The following is an 18876-nucleotide window of genomic DNA, read 5'->3' as shown; positions in this document are numbered from 1 at the left end:
AGGAAACCTGTGGCAGATCTTAAGCCACAGCAATACTGACCGTAGTGATAGCCTATACTTACAGTCACAGGCCTTTTAACCTTAAAAAGTATCTGATGTCAAAAAATATCTTAAGCATCCCATAGCCATTTACTTATCTTAGCCACATAAGAACCCCACACTGTTAATAGGGCAAAGTATTATTATACTGTTTTACAGGCCAACAAGCAGGTGCAAAGATGGTAAGGGGTTTGGTGGCAAACGTGTGACAAAGCCAGCACTTGTTCTGTTCTTGAGTCCCGGTATGCCCGCCACACCCCACCCCTGGCTGGCTGCTCTGCTCCTGCGTGGGCAGGCTCAGGTGAGGGGGTCTGAGTGGAGAGGCCTCCAGCCTAACCCCCAATGCAGTAAGGAAACTGAGGGAGGAAAAGACAGGAGAAAAAGGTATTCACCACCTGTCACAGCTTGTATCTAAGCTCACTCTGCTGGACATCCAAAGCCAGGGTGGGCTCCCCCAGGCCACAGTGAACACTGTGACCCTTTCCTAATTTTTCCAGAAGCCTTCCCAGGTCCCAGAGAACACTCCTGGTATCCTGACCTCCTGGGATAAACTAGAGAAATAAGTGACACTGTACTACCTAACACTTGGAATAGAGGGTAGGAGGAAATGCAAGGGAAAAAACAAAAACAAAAACAAGTAACCACCAAAGTGGCCAGCAGCCTCTCTGCTAGATACAGATGCCCAGGGAAGGCAGCTGTGGTATCAGATCCTATCAGAGAGTTTTTAAGGCAACAGTTTCATCAAGCCTTTACCTATTGCCATCTAGGGAAAATTCTATGGGAGACAACAGAGCTGGCTGAGGTCCTAACAGAATGGCCACTTGGAGGAGGACCAGGGGCTGCAGTTTTGGCAGCAACCAAGTGGCAGTGGGGAGGGGGGCTCCCAAACCCCAGGACTCTTCCCTGGCCTGGTTCTGGGCTGAGCTCCCAGCACAATCCACTTCCTGTGGGCACAGAACTCCAGGCCAGACTTTGTGTGCACCTGTTTCAGCTCAGAATATAGTCCCTGCTCTAGAAGTATCCAAAAATATCTGGGAAAGAGAAGGGGGAGGGACTAGCCACAAGGGGAGCAGGATAGGTATGCTGAGGTTCTAGGGAGTCACTCGGCTCAGCATTGAAGGAGCTTTGCAAAGGGCCCCAACCCATCAAGGTAGATTGACAGCCCCCAAACAGGAGCCCCACATTCTAGCCAGAGCTGATCTCACCCTGTCCCTTCCAGTGCAATGCTCTGAGCTTCCCTACTCCTGGCTTCGATCACCTTTCAGATGTTCTTACAGCTCTGCCTGCACAAATCATCTACTCATTCATCTACATGGTTGAAGGCCTTCAATGAGCCAAGCGCATGCTAAGTGTTGGTGACGCAGTGGTGAGTAAATAAAACAAACACACAGCTTCTATCCTCTTGGAGCTGACAGTCCAGTGACCATCCGCTTCAACCCAGGCCAGTGGGAACCCTGCTCCTCTGAGAGGCCGACCTTCCAGCCCTCCTCTGAACTCTAACCAGAGCTGCTGCGGTGTTAGTTACATTTTTTTCAGTGCGTGTCATCTCCCCATATAGGTCAGCTCCTGGGAGCAGAAATGTCGGTAGTCCCTGCCTGCACAGTGTGGCTGGCCAGGACCTCATGAGGGGCATAGCATGGCCTCAGGCTGAAGAGCTGGGCCTTTCAGAGAGGGACCCTCATCTCCTCACCTTTCCTGTCTCTCTTTCAAGCACCCACTTTGTATGATTAATCAACCCTACTCTTCTCCCTCTAAGGTCCTGCAGCTACCCAATCTGTGTTGGCTCCTGCTGTTCATAGACTGCCCCTTACCCCAAGCATGATTCCATCCTGGTTTCTCAACCCAGGGTGGGTTCCCAAGGGACAGCTACATCTCCCACGTCCCCAGGACTCTGCGCTGAGCCCTCCTTCCAGCCCACACTCGTTCTGTCAGTCTTAGCTGTCAGAGGACTAGAGGACTAGCGCTTTCAAGGTTGTGAAGGACAAAGACCTAGGCAGAGGTAGGGCAGGGGGCTGGCATCCACCCGAGTCAGAAGAGAAATCCTCTTGTCATCCCTTCACACCCTTGCAATGAGCCCAGGGAGCCTGCCCCAGCTGGACCAACATCCTACCTGAAATCCTTCTGGGCCCCAGGATTTGGAACTGAATGAAGCCATGGAGACTCTGATTTCCTGTGATCTCAATGACATGATCCCAGGGGAACAGGCTTCTGGAATGGCCAGGCAGGAGCTGACACCAGCACCAGAGCCTCATGGTCTTCTTCAGAATCGGGCCTCTGGGCACACCCACCAACTCAACCCAGCATGCAGCCTCCCCTTTACACCAGCTAAGGAAGAGCTGGAGGCTGGGGGAGAGGAGGCTGCTGTAGGCCCCATGAAGGCTGGCTTCCCCATGAATGGCTGACTTCCGATAGCTTGGGGAATTTAAAAGGCAGGAGCCAATTCTGTCACCCAAGCCCCCCTTCCTGAGGTTGGGCAGCTCAGGAAAGGCTGCTCCTGCTCCAAAGCCCTCTGTGAGAGAACACTAGAAAGTGACAAGGACAGGCATGTCCCTTAGGCAAAAGGGTGCCTGGGACCTTGATCCTGAGCAAAAACCCACCTTTGGGGCTAAAGAGGTATAAAACTGAAACCAATATGGGACAAGACTTCCTGATCCCAGAGAGAGATGACAGCACAGGCGACACACACCAGGAAAATGGCTCCAAAAACTCAGCTAAATGTGACCCATCCCATTTGACAAATTATGTTGCCCCCTTTGCCTCCTACTGAGGACACCAGGGCTGGGAGTGAGCAGAGCACTGGTCAAATCCAGTTTGGCAGGCTTACAGCTGTGTCCACCATGGCTCCAGTTCATTCATTCACTCACTCTTTCAGGACAGGTAGAGAAAGCCCCACTCCATAGTTCAGCCCCTCTGTGCTCAGGTGGAGTGGACTATATATTGCCTCACAATGCTATGACTAGGGACTTTGGGTGAGACCTCACCCACCAAAGCAATGGGAAATTCCTTGTTAGATGTGCATTCCTTGAGCTAAAATCTTCTAACTCCTTTAAAACAAAAAGGAATTTGGGAAAATGACAGTCTAAGTGTTGAGCCATTGGCACTTATTAGAATGAGTTTCAGGACCTTTGCCAATGGCACATGTTAGGAGGGGGGACAGTGCAGGGCCAGTGTGGGAGGAGGGAAGGGAACCACCAAAAGAAAAGGACCCTACAGAGCTAATGCAGGAGTCCGAAGATAGACTTCTAGTTTTCAAGTCTCAGAAGGCCCTTGAGAAGCATGTGAGCAGTCTTCAAGGGGCCTGAACCCCCAGAGCAGGTGGTGAGAGAACACAAGCCAGCCCACTGACTCGACTAGCTCCTCTCACTCAGTCCCCTTCTTATCCCAAAATGAGCCATGCTGATGGGCTATGGGGGTGGGAGGAGGTAGAGGCCTTCCTGCCAGGAAAAGACCTAGCAGGGAACCTGCGCCCGGGCAGTTTCCATCCATTCCATAAGGAAGAATGAGAACTGAGGTTGTTACCCAGGAAACTCGGGCCATGTGCCTCTGCAGCAACTTCCACTGAAACCACTAATCCCGACAGAGTGCAAACCCAGTACTCTGTTGGTACCCATTGTAGACCCAGTGGACATCTGCTGAATGAATGCCTTAGGCGGTGGAGCCTGGATTTTGTCTTCTCTACAGCACCTGGCTTGAGGGGCCGGCTCACCAACAGCAAGACTAACATTCACTGAGACTAAATTGCTGACTCACTCACTTCATCTCCGGCGCTGGGTCTCTCCAGTACTGGGGAGAGACTCTGGGAACCAGGCTCTGATCTTGGCCCTGAGTCCAATACCTGACAACTCAGAGCAGCCAGCTCCCTTTCCACCCCACAGGGTTCTTGGGAAGATCAGTCTAGTTCCCTCCCCTCTGAGGCCCTCCAGATCCTCTGTAGCAATCCCCAGTGTAGACCAGGATTCCTACTAGTTCAGCTCCCTGGCTGATAGCAGGGCTACTCAGGAACCTCTGAGGGCTCTACAGTGCTGTGGTATGTGCCCCTTAAGATCTACCTCAGACCTCATCCACCTTCCTCAAGCATCTGGCATTTCAGTCACTTCCTCACCCCCTCTCCACTGGCCCACAAACACACTTAGTCTTCTCTAGTATGAGAAAGAAAATTCTCAACCACCCCCGCTCACTCTTACTGTCCTCTATCCGTCCCAAACTCAAAATGTTAACAGTCTTACCTTCTGAACATGCTGCCTCCTCCCTGTCCTCACTAAATACACATGGCCCCTCATAATGTCCATGATCTCTTCCTCAGCATCTCTGGTATCAAATCCTGTTGGCCACCCCTTCTAGGAAACATCCTTTCCCTTGGCTTCCAGGTCACTGTCTCTTCCTGGAGGCCATTTATCTTCTTTCTCTTCCCCCTCCCCAAATCTGTAGCTCCCTCAGCAGTCTCACAACCTCACCCTCATCTTTACCCAAACGAATCTCACTTCCAGATCCCTGGGCCTGACTTCCCTCCTCAGTTCCAATCCCACTTTCCTGACTATATATCTCCAATTGGCACACAAAATTCAAAACTACCCAAACTGAACTTTTAAAAAATCTGTTATTTTCTTTTATGTTCCTGGTTTCCTTTTCTGGCAAGATCATGTAACCTGCACTAAACCCACAAGGGCTCCTTCCCATCTAGCTCCCAAATTGAGGAGTGATTCTGACCCAGCTCTGTAATGTCTGCCCCTCCTCTCCACTCCTGCTCCCTCGCCCAAGTTCACACATGCATTTCTGACGTGGCTGTCTAATAGATCTTCCCTTGTTCTACTCCTCCCTACAAACAACTGCCAGATGGATTCTTCTGAAGCCCTCAGTGATTACTCACTACCCACAGAGCAAAGCCCTTGTCCTCAGTCCGGTGCTCAAGGCCCTTGACACGTTGGCCCCAACCTAGCCCTCCAGAGAGATTCCCCATGACCCTCTCTTCTCTCTGCCTGCCCTTATCCCAGGTGGAACAACGTGTCCCTTCCTGTTCTCCCCAGGGCTCCACTCTTTCCTGATGCCATGAGTTTGCTCACCCCCTTCTCTTACATGGAATTCTCTTCCTTCCATCTTTTCATGTCTGAATTTACTTTCTTCAGGATCCAACTCAAACATTCCCTCATCTATAAAACACTTCCTGATCCACTCAGTTAAAAACAACCTCCCCACTCACCTGCATCCCACCTCAATTCACCTGTTCCTCTCTCTGACACCTCCATATGTCTGATTTTTTTTTAAGATTTCATTTATTAGCCCTGGCTGGCATAGCTCAGTGGATTGAGTGCAGGCTGCGAACCAAAGCATCGCAGGTTCGATTCCCAGTCAGGGCACCTGCCTGGGTTGCAGGCCACGGCCCCCAGCAACCACACATTGATATTTCTCTCTCTCTCTCTTTCTCCCTCCTTCCCTCTCTAAAAATAAATAAATGAAATCTTTAAAAAAAAGACTTCATTTATTTACTTTCAGAGAGGAAAGGAGGGAGGAAAGAGGAAGAGAAACATCAATGTGTGGTTGCCTCTCATGCGCCCCCAACTGGGGACCTGGCCTGCAGTCCAGGCATGTGCCCTGACTGGGAATCAAACCAGCAACCCCTTGCTTTGCAAGCCGGCACTCAATCCACTGAGCCACACTAGTCAGGGCCATATGTCTGATCTTCACATGTACAGCCTTAAAGCAGAAGACATCCTGTTTCTACTACTGAACTGTTAGCTCACCAAGGACAAGATTTCTATTTGAATTCCTCTAGTAGGACACCCAAGAAATAGTAGGCACATAATAAGTCTGGGATAAATGAGTAAATGGTGAAATGTGGGAAAGTGTTTGAATGAAAGGGCTTCACATACTCCAGCCAATACTTAAATGAAGGGGTTTTGCAATAAGTGGGTCTGGGTTTGGATTTGGAGTAGGGGAGGTGCCCAGGAGAAAGGGTTAAACCCCACATCCTACAGTGGCAGACCCCTAGGTACCGCACCCCTTCTCATGCCCCTAGGTACCACCCTTGTTCCAGGTCAGGAGGCACAGCACCTAAGCCCTGTCCTCAGCCCCTCAGATCAGGTCAGAGGAAGAACAGCTGTCCTTCTGTGTCCATAAGGACTAGGCTGGGTCCCAGCCCACCACACCTAAGTAAGCACCAAATTGCCAGCTCAATGCTACTAGCCTCATGGGGACCTCCTTCTGAGGGTGTAAGTAGCTTTTAAAAGCACTGGATGAAAAATAAGAGAACCTGAATTCCAGCTCTGGCTATACCATGAACTAGCTGTGTGACCTTTACTGTCACACCCAGACATGGAACAAAATCAGCACTTCCAAAATGCCATTTCACAGGCCATCAAACAAGGCATCCACATCTGGGAGGGAGCATCCATTACCAAATCCCAGACGGGCACTTCACAAACTTAGTGAGGGACATGGTGAACAAGATGCTCACCAAGATACACTGGGCTAGGAATCAGGAACCTGCTAGAGACACAGCTTACAGGGGCTGGAAAGTCTTTGGCATCTGCTCTTTTCTCAGGACCCCTGAGTTCATGACTTTTTCCCAGCAGCTTCCCCCGTGGTTGATCGCAGCTGCTGCTGCACAGCCCTGGTGAGAAGATGTAAATGGGCCTCTTTCCAGAAACTAGACTGAGGTGGGTGAGGAGGGGATCTTAGGAGGGCACACTTCCTGGTGGTCACCATGCACCCTCATCTCTCATGGAAGGGTGGGTCAGCCTCCACATGCACTAACCTCTCACCATCTGGGATCTCTGGGTGGGGGCCAGAGCAGACTTGCACATCTGCAACTGGGACTGGGCTGGAGGACAGGGGATGCACAGACTCACAACACCCCCAGTGTCTCTTTGCATCCAGCAGACAACAGGGAACAAAGATGTCCCAAATTCAGCCAATGGCTTAAACCCAAAGAAAAGTTTTTTCCTAACCCCCACCCCCCACCCCAACCCTCCAAATAGTCAAAGAACCAATGGCATCATTCTTGTCCTGCATCCTAAGGGAAGAAGCTACCCTCGAGCAGCCTCTCTACCACCCTTCACATGCCCCGACGAGCAGAGTAGTTCAGGGAGGCCAAGGGAGGACAGGCACTCCCAGGTAGGGTGAGGCTAGCCATAGGCTGGGTGTGCCTGTCACCAACTAGTAGTCTAATCTTGAACACATCTCATTTCTCTGGCTTTTGTTGCTTTACCTTGACAATGAGGAGACAGAGCAAATCAACTCAAGGTTGCTTTACCCTGTACTTGAGGAGGCTTGTTCCCAGGCCAGGTCCACAAGACAAAGAGGAGGACCACAGTGGTTACAGAGGACTGTGGTCAGAAGGCTGGGAGGTGTCTGGTGGCTCTACCTGTGTCCTGACATAAGGAGGGGGTTCCTCACTTGGGGATAAGAAGAGGAGGCTGTGGAGTCCATCAATCCTGCCTAGAGGGCCATGAGAGCAACATGAGGACAAAAGAAGGAAGTCAACTGTGTATGGCACCCCTGCCCCCAGGAGGCAGGAATGGGAGGGTAGAAAGAACACCTGCCACCCAATGAAAGGCAAGCTACATGGGCATGGAAATGAGGACCCAGTGGTGAGGTGGAAGTCTAGGAGCAAAGCTGCTGCCTGTGGGCAGAGTGGCATTTATTAGGTGGCACAATTCTGAGAGAATATCAACCAGTAGGAAAGACAGTCATTATAGGGGTGGAGGGAAACCACCCTTATGGTTGGAACCTCCCAGTGGGTGCAGGAGGAAGCCATCTTTTGGGGTATACAACCTACAACTGAGTAGTAATCAGATCCATATGGGTAAGAACCCACAGCCCAAGTGTGAGCAGGGTGAGGAGGGAGGGAACCTTGCCCACTGGTGGACAACCCCTCCCTGGAACCCAGGCCAGGGTGCAGCTCAGGCTCCAGGAAGGAAAGAGCATGCAGAGAGAGAATCTTTGCACAAAGCACCAGACTCCCTCCTTTCCCCATCGTAGAGTCCTCCAGCAAGCCTGAGGAGCTTTCCACGCATCCAGTTCCTCTTGTTGGAAGGAAAGATAAAGGATGTCCCTAAAAGGCTAAAAGTTCCTGGGCCTGTCGTGTGGAAGCAGAGAGAGGTGGCAGCTGGGGCTGGGCAGAGGAGGGGAGGGGTTGCGAAGGGGAGAGGGTAGCAGTGGATCGGGACTCAGGATCCAATTACATGGCTGTTTCCATACTTAGCCACCTGACAGCCGCTTGGAATCCTCTACACTCCAGCCACTGCAGCCCCATGGAGCCCAAATTAACTCAAGGGCAGACAAGGGCAGGGCCCGGCAGCACATTCAAAGCTGGAGCCCCCCATCTTGGTCTCTAACTCCTGAGATAATGGCTTCTGATGCCCCCACCACCTGCTCTCCTGGCTGGGACTAGGACCTCAAAAACAGAACCTCAAAGATCAGAAAGGCTAGAGCTCTGGCCCCCATGGTCCCTGGACAGATAAGGACTGCAGAATCACAGGAAGACAAGGCAGAGACCCAGATTCCTGTGGGGGTCCCCAGAGCACCCCCCACCAAAGCATCCCCAAGGGGAACCCGCCCCAGGAATCTAAGGAACAGAGAGGTGGCAAAATGCTCTGGTATTCCCTCCACACCTATAAATAACCCCCATGTTGTAACCAGAGCTGCTTCTGCCACACAGTGCTGAGATGTCAGAGAAAAACCATGGCACACAGGCCCCCAGCCACTTCTAACAAAGCCCCAGACAAGCCCAGAACAGTCCTGTTCCTTTTATGAACACTGTCCAATTGTTTCCAAGCTATTCCTCAACTCTCTCCCCAATTCCATCCCAAGCTGATCCCCACTCTATCCCACTGCTCCCCAGACGACCCCCACTCTGTCCCCTGTCCTCAATTATGCAAAGCCAGGCCCCCTGCCAGCTTTCCACCAGGGGAGAGAGTCAACTCAGTGACTTCCAGGGGCCTCTCCAGCTCCAAGACTGGATCTTTTGTCTGGCTAGGAGGCTCCTCTAGTCTTGACTTCTGGGATCTTCTTCTCCATCATCTACTGGCCAGACCTTCTCTCTGGCCCCTAGCTCAGAACTCACCCCTTCCTGTACCGCTCAGTTCACTGTTTCTGCCCCCTCTGGCCTCCCCAAGAGCCCCTTGAATGCTCTCAGGTTCTCTCCACACCCAGTTCTTTCTCCTGGGCCCCAGGGGAGAAGAGAATGAGAATGAAACTAGATCGGCCATCAGCCCCAGGAATCCTGGAAGCCTCATTCTCCCGCTACCACTCGAGCCCACCACACCACAGACGGGAGCAAAGTCTGGCCTGGCCCACAGGGGTGGGGTCATACCTGCTTGTCCTGGGAGCAGGAACGACGCCACAAAGCAGCAGAGCAGAACCAGCGCCCTCATGGTGACTGCCAAGAGAGCCCAGCTGCTCCTTGCCTCTATTTATAGGGCTGGTGGCAGCATGGGCGGGGGAGAAGGGTCACACAGTCACTAGGGCAACTGGACAAGCGTGATGCGGAAGCAGCACCAGCCCTGTGAGGCCGAGAGGAGGCTTGCTCTGCCACTGCTGTGCCAGCCGCCAGGCTCTGGAAGGCAAAGCCCTGGCTGGTGCTTCTCCTACAGCAGCCCTGAAGTCACATGACGTGGGTCACAGGGTGGAGGAAGCAGGGGGGGAAAGTGGGACGTCTCTTGAGTTAGGTCTGGGACCTGAGTCTTCCCAGTATTCACACTAACTTAATCCAAAGTCTGCAGCAAGTCCACGACCTTGACTTGTCTGTTTTCTGAAGGAGGGAGTGTGTAGGGCCAAGCAACAAGGACCCTATTTGAGAACCACAGACATATGTTTCAGCCCCTCTCCAAAGGTCAGGAGGGTAAAGTCATAATGGTTAGTTAAGGAAAAGCCTCAATGTCTCATCTTTGAGATCAATGGCTAGCAGTTAAACTTCCCAGACCTCTGGAAGAGACAGAATGTTGATTGGCCAGGCTGGGGGGAGGAGCTAAGAGACACATCTGATGCTGTAAGCCAGAGGGTGGAAGGACAGAGATGCATTTCCAGTGGCGCAGGAGTTCCAGAACCTTCTGTCACCTCCTTGATGTGCTATTTGATGCGATTTTCCTAAGAGCATGTGACAACCCCTGAGAGCCAGTTCTAAAAAGCTGAGGTAAAGCAGACACTAGCTTGTCTGGCCTGGGGAAGGTGTCATTGTGAGGGTAACAGTAAGCACCCCTGAAAAGGAACAAGAATCGATTAGGTATCTTGTGCGTGACTTACCTCTAGAACAGCTTTACTGACATCTAATCGGAGACAGTAAAAAAATAAGATTCCTCACTCCCAAATTTTCCTTTTGTCCCTTCACAGTCCCTCCCTTTACCCCTTCCCAGGCAACCACTGATCTGCAGTTACTACACACTAGTTTGCGTTTCCTAGATTTTTATACAAATGGAATCATGTCCATATGATTCCTTTTTATCTGTCTTCTTTTACTCAGCACGACTGTTTTTAACATTATTCATGCTGTAGCATGTACCAATAGTTCATTCCTTTTTATTCTGAGTGGTATCCCATTGTGTGAATATACAGCAGGTCCTTGAATGAATGTCCTTTCATTCAACATTGTTTCCTGATAACATTGATGAGATGCCACAGTAAACTAACTCTTGTTTATATCAATTAGCCTATGGTACTCTAATTCAATGGATACTTGTGGCAGAAGATGTTCTGAAAGGAAACTTTGGCGCTGCCATATCACAAGCAAGGCCTCGGCAGGGGAAAGACATTATATATGTCAAACCAGAGGGGGTTTCCTTCAATACCCCAGCTCAAATCAGGTCCCAAGTCTGAGAGAAAATGCTGCCCACAATTTCCAGCTGGCTCCCCACCACGGCCAGGGATTCTTATTAATCTCTTAGTATAGTAAAATATCCAGTCCGTGTTGACAAAAAAAAAAAGTTAGCCTATGGTAAAACTGGTTTCATTATGTTGTTTCACTTAAGGTCACAGAGCCTACTGACGACATTAAGTGAAGACTTACTGTACCACAATTTGTTATCAATTAACCTGTTGAGAGACATTAGTTTCCGAGTTTGGGCTTTTACCAATCAGCTGCTATAAACATTCATATACAAATAAATATATGGTCATATGCCTTCATTCCTCTTGGGTAAATATCTAGCAGTCAAATGGTTGGGTCACATTATAGGTGTCTAACTTTTTTCTAAGATTGTACCATTTTATGTTCCCCACCACTAGTTCCTCCACATCCTTGTCAACACTTGGTATGGTCAGTCTTTTAAATTTTAGTTATTCTTATAAGTGTATAGTGATATCTCACTGTAGTTCTAATTTGCATCTTCCTATTGACTAAAGTTTCCATGCTCGTATTTGTCGTCCGCATCTTTGGTGTTGCTTGTTGAAAGCTTTTGCCCATTTTTCTGGGTTTTCTTTTATTGAGTTTTGAGAGTTCTTTATATATGCTGGATACAAGCCTTTTTTCAGCTGTGTCTTTGTAAGTACTTTCTCCCAGTCTGTGTTTTGTCTTTTCATTTACTTAAGTGTCTTTCAAAGAGCAAAAATTCTTAATTTTCATCACATCTTTTATGTTCTTTTTTGAATTATGCTTCCAATGTCATACCTAAGAATTCTTTTCCTAGCCCAAGGTCACAAGATTTCTCCCTGCTTTCTTCTAAAAGTGTAATAGTTGAAGCCCTGGCCGGTGTAGCTCAGTGGATTGATCTCGGGCTATGAACCAAAGAGTTGCTGGTTTGATTCCCAGTCAAAGCATATGCCTAGGTTGCAGGCCAGGTCCCCAGTGGGGGCCATGTGAGAGGCAACCACACATTGATGTTTCTCTCCCTCTCTTTCTCCCTCCCTTTCCCTCTATCTAAATAAAAAAAAAATTAAAAGTGTAATAGTTGTAGGTTTACATTTAGATGTATGATCCATTTTGTGCTATTTTTTAAAATATGTTGCAAAATATGGAACAAATTGAGATGTTTGCATATGGATACCCAATTGTTTCATCAGCATTTGTTGAAAAGACTATCCTTTCTCCACTGAATTGCCTTTGAACTTTTTTGAAAATCAATTGACTGATGTGTGTGAATCCATTTCTAGATCACATTCTGTTCCACTGATCTGTGTGTCTGTCCTTTCAGTGATACCGTCCTGTCTTCATCACCATGAGTTCTCAGTAAGTCTTGGAATCAGCTAGTGTGAACCCTTCAACTTTGATCTTTTTCAAAGTTGTTTTGACTATTCTAGTTACTTTTTCCTACCATATGAACTTTGGAATCAGCCTGCCAATTGTTTTTTTTAAAGCCTCCTTGGATTTTAACTAGAATTACAATGGAACTACAGATTAACTTGAAGAGAACTGACAAGTCACCAATTGCAATGGTTAATTTTCTGGCAGCTTGACTAGGCTGTGGTGTCCCACTGTTTGGCCAAACATTAGTCTGGATGTTGCTGTGAAGGCATTTTTAGATGTGATTAGCATTTAAAACAGTTGACTTTAAGTAAAACAGATCACCCTCCACTAGACTGGTGGGTTTCATCCAATCAGTTGAAAACACTGAGCTTCCATGAGGAGAAAAGAACTGCCTCAGATTGCCTTCCAACTGCCACATCGACTCTTGCTGAAATTTCCAGTCTGTCAACTTCCCCTGTGGATTTCAGACTTTCCAGGCCCCACAGTCTCTCTCTATAAATACACATCTTATTGGTTCTGCTTCTCAGGAGAATCCTGACTAACACACCAATACTGAATCTTCTAATTCATGTTCATGGCTGGGCAGAGGGGCCAACGTGAGAGGAGAAGGTAGCACCTCATCATGGAGAGGATAGGAATTAGATGATGTGTCCACTCTGTGCTTCACATGTGACAAGAGGTGGGCACACATTACCATTTTATAAGAAGACAACTGACGTTCAGAGAGCTGAAGTGACCTGTTTAATATCACCGACAAGGAATGAAGTTGCTGCATTGGAACCTGGATTGTCTGACTCACAAACCCATGACTTTTCGCATAAGTCCAAGCAAACACCATCAGGGGAGGAGAAGAACCAGCATGTCAGGGAAAGATGCGGAGAGCTGTGTGGGAGGCACGGGGACAGAGAATGGGCACAGGCTGAAGCATCAGAGAAAACCACAGAACCCCAACCCAGGCAGGAAGGGAAAGGGTGAGCCTAGTACTGTTTAAAGGGTTAACTGCATTTGCTTTAAAGATACCTTGTTTGATTCCCTGTGAGGTCCAGTGACCCATGGTGGCATGCTGTACTTCCACATTAGGGAGACAGAGAAGAAGTGCTTTCAAGAGGAGATTCCAGACAAGACGATGGTTATAAGAAAGTACCACATGCAGCTGTATGACAAGCAGCAGAAGTACCAGCCAGCCACCCCCAGGCTTGGCATGTTCATGGAGGTGAAGGACTGAGAAGACAAGGTCACTCTGGCCTGTCAGTATGGCTCTGAAGGCGGGTTCACTTTCACAACCTACACCCCTGGCCACCATCAGATCTATCTTTAATTCCACCAAGTTCTCCCTTCTTGCTGGAGGCGTGTTGAGAGTTCATCTAAACATTCAGGTGGGTGAACGCACCAATGACTGTGCAGAAATTGCTGCCAAAAACAAGCTGAGTGAGTTGCAGCTACAAGTATGTCAAATGGTGGAACAAGTGCAGCAGATCTAGAACTACCAGCGGTAGCGAGAGGAGTGCTTCCAGCAGATTAGTGAAAGCATCAACCAGCAGGTGCTGTGGTGGTCAATTCTGCAAACCCTCATCCTCCTAGCCATCAGTGTCTGGCAGATGTGACATTTCAAGAGCTTCTTTGAAGCTAAGAAGCTAGTGTAGCCTTCCTTCCTCACAGGTTGGGGAAAAATGAGCCTCTTGGAACTGATTTCTCTGTGACAGAAGGACTGGTTCCCAGTATGGATATTCCAGAGGGAAGAGGACTCACATGCACCCCAGGCACAAGCTGAGGGCAGCAGCTCAGCTAGCTAACAGAGAGCAGGCGGTGGGGCAAATGCCTTCCCCCTCTCCTGGGCTCTGAGCCTTTTGCAGTAATCTCCTCTGGGGTGTTGAAGCCACGGGGAGCCCCACTGGCACCTCAGAATCACAGTGTTACTTATCAAGAATGTGACAATATCATCTGGGGTGGCTGGGGGAAGGACTGTGGGTGGGCAAGCCAATTTTCCTCGTCTTCCTTTGCTAACTTGGGATTTTGAGCAGGTTGAGTTGTACCTGTGATTCCCTGCCACCCTGAGAAACTTACTGTTCCCTCCTTAGGCCTAAACCCAGCCTGCTGATCCAGAGGGTGTGTGTCAATTGAGGGTAGATGAAGGGGGCTGCAATTGTGGAAAGTAGCCTCAACTGACCCTGGGTTCTTCACACGGCTGTCCTTTTTGGGGCAGGAGGAACTGGGGTCAGGGTAAGCACAGCTATTGGTGCTGTCTGGGGGTGGGCCCTGCAGAGTCTTAGTTACTGATTTCATCTTCAATAAGCCTAAGTTTGTTACACTGGTTCTCCAATGGGAAAAAACCCAGATTCCTAAAATAACTAAATAAAGATACTTCGTTTGGGCTCAAACAGATCCTTGTATACCCATGGTCAATGCAGCATTACTCACAATACCTAAAAGGTGGAAACAACCCAAGTGTCCATCAGCAAATGAATGGATAAACTGAATGTAGTCTACCCACTCAGCCACTTAAAAAAAAAATTCTAATACATGCTACAACATGGATGAATATTGAAAATGCTACCCTAACTGAAAAAAAGCTAGTTACAAAAAAGACTAAAGTATCAGCCAGCTCAAGATGCCATAACAAAATACCACAGATTGGAGGGTTTAAACAACAGAAATTTATTTTGTCAGTTCTGAGGGCTGGAAGTCCAAAATCAAGGTGTGAGTAGGTTTGTTTTTTTCTGAGGCTGCTCTCCTTGCTTGCAAAAGGCCACCTTCTCACTGTGTCCTGACATGTTCATCCCTCAGTCTGCGTTATGTGTCCTAACCTCCTTTTCTTATTGGACACCAGTAATATCAGGTTAGGACCCATCTCTATGACCTCATTTCACCTCAATCACCTCTGTGAGGACCCTATCTCCAAACAGAGTCACATTCTGAGGTACTGGAGGCTAGAACTTCAACACATGAATTTGAAGGGATACACAATTCAGGCTATAATACACAAATATTGTAGGAGTCGATTCATATGAGGTACCTAGAACTTGACAAATTCATAGAGACAGAAAGTAGAATAGTGGTTTTCAGGGGGCTGGGGGGAAAGAGGGACAGGAGTTATTGTTTAATGGGTATGGAGTTTCTACTTAGAACGAAGTTCTGAAGTAAGTGTGATGGTTGCACAACACTGTGAATATACTTAATGCTGCTGAATTGTACATTAAAAATGGTTAAGATGGCAACTTTTATGTTACACACACACACACACACACACACACAGAAAATTCATGCCATATATATGTTTGGCCCACACCAGCCAGGGCTAGACACTTCACTTTCTCCCTGTAGCCACTGGTGCCATTCAAACTGTTACCCTAGTGCTAATCAGAGGTAGTAAGTCTGAGTAAGTCTGTGTGTGGATTCTTTAAGAGTAACTGCTTGGGACTCCAGAAGTTTCTTCCACCAACTCAATCCCCACTGGTTTTTGCAGCCAGAAATTATGGGGGCTTATCTTCCTGGCAACGGAACCCTGGGCTGGGGGCCTTCGTGTGGGGCTGGGACTCCTCACTCCCAAGATATGCCTCCCAAATTTTTATCCACCATACATGGATATGGGACCAGCCTGTTCCACAACTGTGCCCCTCCTACCAGTCTGGATGAATGTGGTTTCTTTAATTCTGTAGTTGTCAGACTTCCATTTAACTTGATTTCTGATGGTTCTGAGTGACAGTTGCGCTATATTTTAGTTGTAATTTTGATGTGGTTGTGAGAGGAGACGAGCCATGTTTACCTATGCTGCCAAATTGACCAGAAGTCACAAATTCTTAAACAGACCTCACTTAGCCTATTAAATCTCCCCACTGGTTTCATCCCACATCACACCACCACTATGCCACCTTCCCAGAGCAAAGACCTCCCCTTCTCCTAGCCCAGTTATGAACAGAGAAGCTGCCATACTTACCTGGCAGGGGAGATACCATGATCATGAAGGTGGTTTTCCCAGGGTGAGGCTTATCGATTACACTCCAGATATGTCGCCCCCTGGGACTTCCCCAAATGTGGGAAACTCAACCGCATAGTTTGTGGTAGTAGAGGACTAAATTCACAAACAAACAAACAAACAAACAAACAAACAGAAGCTGCCAGAGTCCTCAGCCTAAGGGTCCTTACCCTCCGATATTTTCTATATTCTGATCCCTCTTTCGGCAACTGACTTGCTAAATTAACCCATACCTGAAACAGCTCCTTCAGAGCTGGGGAAACCAAGTGGAACAGTGACAATGCAGGCCACTGTCTGGATCTGCTTCACACTCAGCACCAATGCAGTATAGCAAGTAACCCTCATGGGGAGTATTTTCTCATTTATCTAAGTAATTATAGGTCACCTACCTGTGAAGGACCCAAATTCCCAACCACAGCAGGAATCTCCTCCACGATAACTCTGACAGATACATACCCAGCCTCTGTTTGAATATCTTCAGTGACAAGGAATTCACTACCAGAGGGCAGCAACTCCACTGTTTTGGATATGATATGAAGTCTAGAATAAGCCACAGTGCTCTAGATCTCCTCCCCACCTGCCACCTCAGCTTTCCGCCCACAGCCAGAGACACACTCCTTGAAGATCCCGTAGGGAATGGAGACTATCTCACCCTTGATCTCAGATAAGCAGCCCTTCAACCCCCAAGGCCTGGCCAGGCAGACTGACATTTTCACCTACGTACAAGGAAACAAGAGATTTTCATCAATTCTCTTTGCAACCAGAATTTTCAGAGTATCCTCTGTATCTCTCACAAGGCAAGAGGCAATGTGAGAGAGACAAGTATCAACAAACTAATCTCTGGTACATGTGTAGTACCCGCAGCCTTCTCAAAGCACTTTCCTGTTTCCTCTCTAATTTGATTCTGAGGATGTCCATCAAGACACGCTGCACAGAAGGATGGTCCCTGTGACTTGGGCCCCCTAAGTGAAGAAACTCTGCAGCTGTAACTCTTAGCTCCCTTCCAACACTAGGGTTGTGGAGGCGACAGAGGGTGTGGGAGCTCATTCCTTTCTGCAGCTATGAGATTTAGGGCTGGGCCTGCCCTGCAGCCCCTAGTCCTACCCCCTGCTCTAGGTCAGCACATGCTCTTGTCAATCAACAGAAGAAACCTGCAACTCAGCAGGGCAGGAGAAGAGAGGGAACCAGGAGAGGGGATGGCGCTAACCCCACCCCAGTCCAGGACTTGTAGGGCACAGGAGGGCACACAAAACTGAAGAGAGTGAAAAAGACAAATACCACAGGGACAATAGCATACAGGAAAGCACAGGAAAACAGCTAGATAAAGAAGGGACAGTGGGACAGACTTGGGTGGGACAGGGTGGAGCCTGAGCCAACAAAAATATGAGGCTAAGGAATGCATGGCCAGCCCCCTCCAAGAGGCAACTGGAGAATTTGCATGTGCTTTACATACTGGTCTGAGTCAGTTAATCAACCACTAAAGCAGGCCAAGGTCACAAGAAGGCCCGTTTCACCAAATGGCCCTTCAAACATCTCAGAGCTGGGGTGACTAGTGTGCTGCCAAAGATGCCCTACATCATGATACAAGGAACATTTATTTATATTTTTTGAAAACTCTCTCATTTTAATTAATTTAATTTAAATTCTCACCCAAGTACACATTTGTTGATTTCTAGAGATGGAGGAGGGTGGCAGGGGTGTAGAGAGAGGGGGGAGAGAGAGAGAGAGAGCGACACACACACACACACGCGCACACACACACACACACATATCAATTAGCTGCTTCTCATACATGACCCAACTGGGGATCAAACCCACAACCTAGGCATGTGCCCTGACCAGGAATCAAACCTGTGACCTTTTGGTGTACAGGACAACACTCTGACCAACTGAGCTACATCAGCCTAAGTGGGAGTTTATTGTAACCTACTCCCAATGCCACAAAAGCATATAGGTGACTTTTAAGTACTCATAAAATACAGCAAGAAAGCAAGAACTAGAAGCAAAAGTAGAAGAAAACTACACAAAAGCCAAGCACACAAAACGGAGTCATTCACAAAAGGCTGATACAAAAGCAAACAGCACTACATACTTAAGTCCCTCACATGTGTGTAACTTGATCACTTGCCAATTCACACTGTCCTTAAAATAAGAACAAGCCAACTGCCTGGGAAAAGTGAAATAATAAGTTCTGGTACTGAGACTCAGGAATTTCTTCTAATGCTCTGGAGTTTTTTGTTTGTTTTGTTTTGTTTTGTTTTGTTTTGTTTTAGCGAGGGGAAGAGAGGAAGAGAAACATCAATGTGTGGTTGCTTCTCAAGTGCCCCCTAATGGGGACCTGGCCTGCAACCTAGGCATGTGTCCTGACTGGGAATCGAACCGGCAACCCTTTGGTTCGCAGTCTGGTTCTCAGTCCCCTGAGCCACACCAGCCAGGGCCTGAGGCTCTTCTTAAAGAGGACACAGTATAATGTAACCACTCTTGAGAACATGGGAGAAGACAGCCCTGGCCAGTGTGGCTCAACTGGTTGGGCATCGTCCCATAAAGCAAAAGGTTGCCGATTCGATTCCTGGTCAAGGCACATGCCTGCGTTTCAGTTTGGGTCCCCAGTCAAGGCACATACAGGAGGCAACCAATCGATGTTTCTCTCTCACATCAATATTTCTCTTTCTCCCTCCCTTCCCCTCTC

The 18876-nt window shown here is 48.4% G+C and overlaps 1 protein-coding gene and 2 pseudogenes across 2 annotated transcripts in view; 2 read left to right on the top strand and 1 right to left on the bottom strand.

The window, feature by feature from the left end:
* The window catches only part of SRL (sarcalumenin), a 40041-nt gene extending 30452 nt beyond the window's left edge, over window positions 1–9589 (bottom strand). Inside the window, exon 1 of one of the 2 annotated variants that reach the window (XM_045820767.1) lies at window positions 9350–9589. In XM_045820767.1, coding sequence (XP_045676723.1) covers window positions 9350–9410 — 61 coding nt within the window. In that variant the 5' untranslated portion in view covers window positions 9411–9589. The remainder of the gene's footprint in view (window positions 1–9349) is intronic. The other variant, XM_045820768.1, reaches the window with a different exon arrangement.
* Window positions 9590–13073: 3484 nt separating this feature from the next.
* On the top strand, window positions 13074–13857 carry LOC123807115 (annotated as a pseudogene).
* A 2283-nt stretch (window positions 13858–16140) lies between these two features.
* Window positions 16141–16293, top strand: LOC123807273 (annotated as a pseudogene).
* The last annotated feature ends 2583 nt before the right edge of the window (window positions 16294–18876 follow it).

This window comes from Phyllostomus hastatus, unplaced genomic scaffold (genome assembly GCF_019186645.2).
Source record: "Phyllostomus hastatus isolate PE091 unplaced genomic scaffold, TTU_PhHast_1.1 phas_scaffold_442, whole genome shotgun sequence".
Lineage (NCBI taxonomy): Eukaryota > Metazoa > Chordata > Mammalia > Chiroptera > Phyllostomidae > Phyllostomus > Phyllostomus hastatus.
This window is presented reverse-complemented; position numbering and strand designations above follow the sequence as displayed.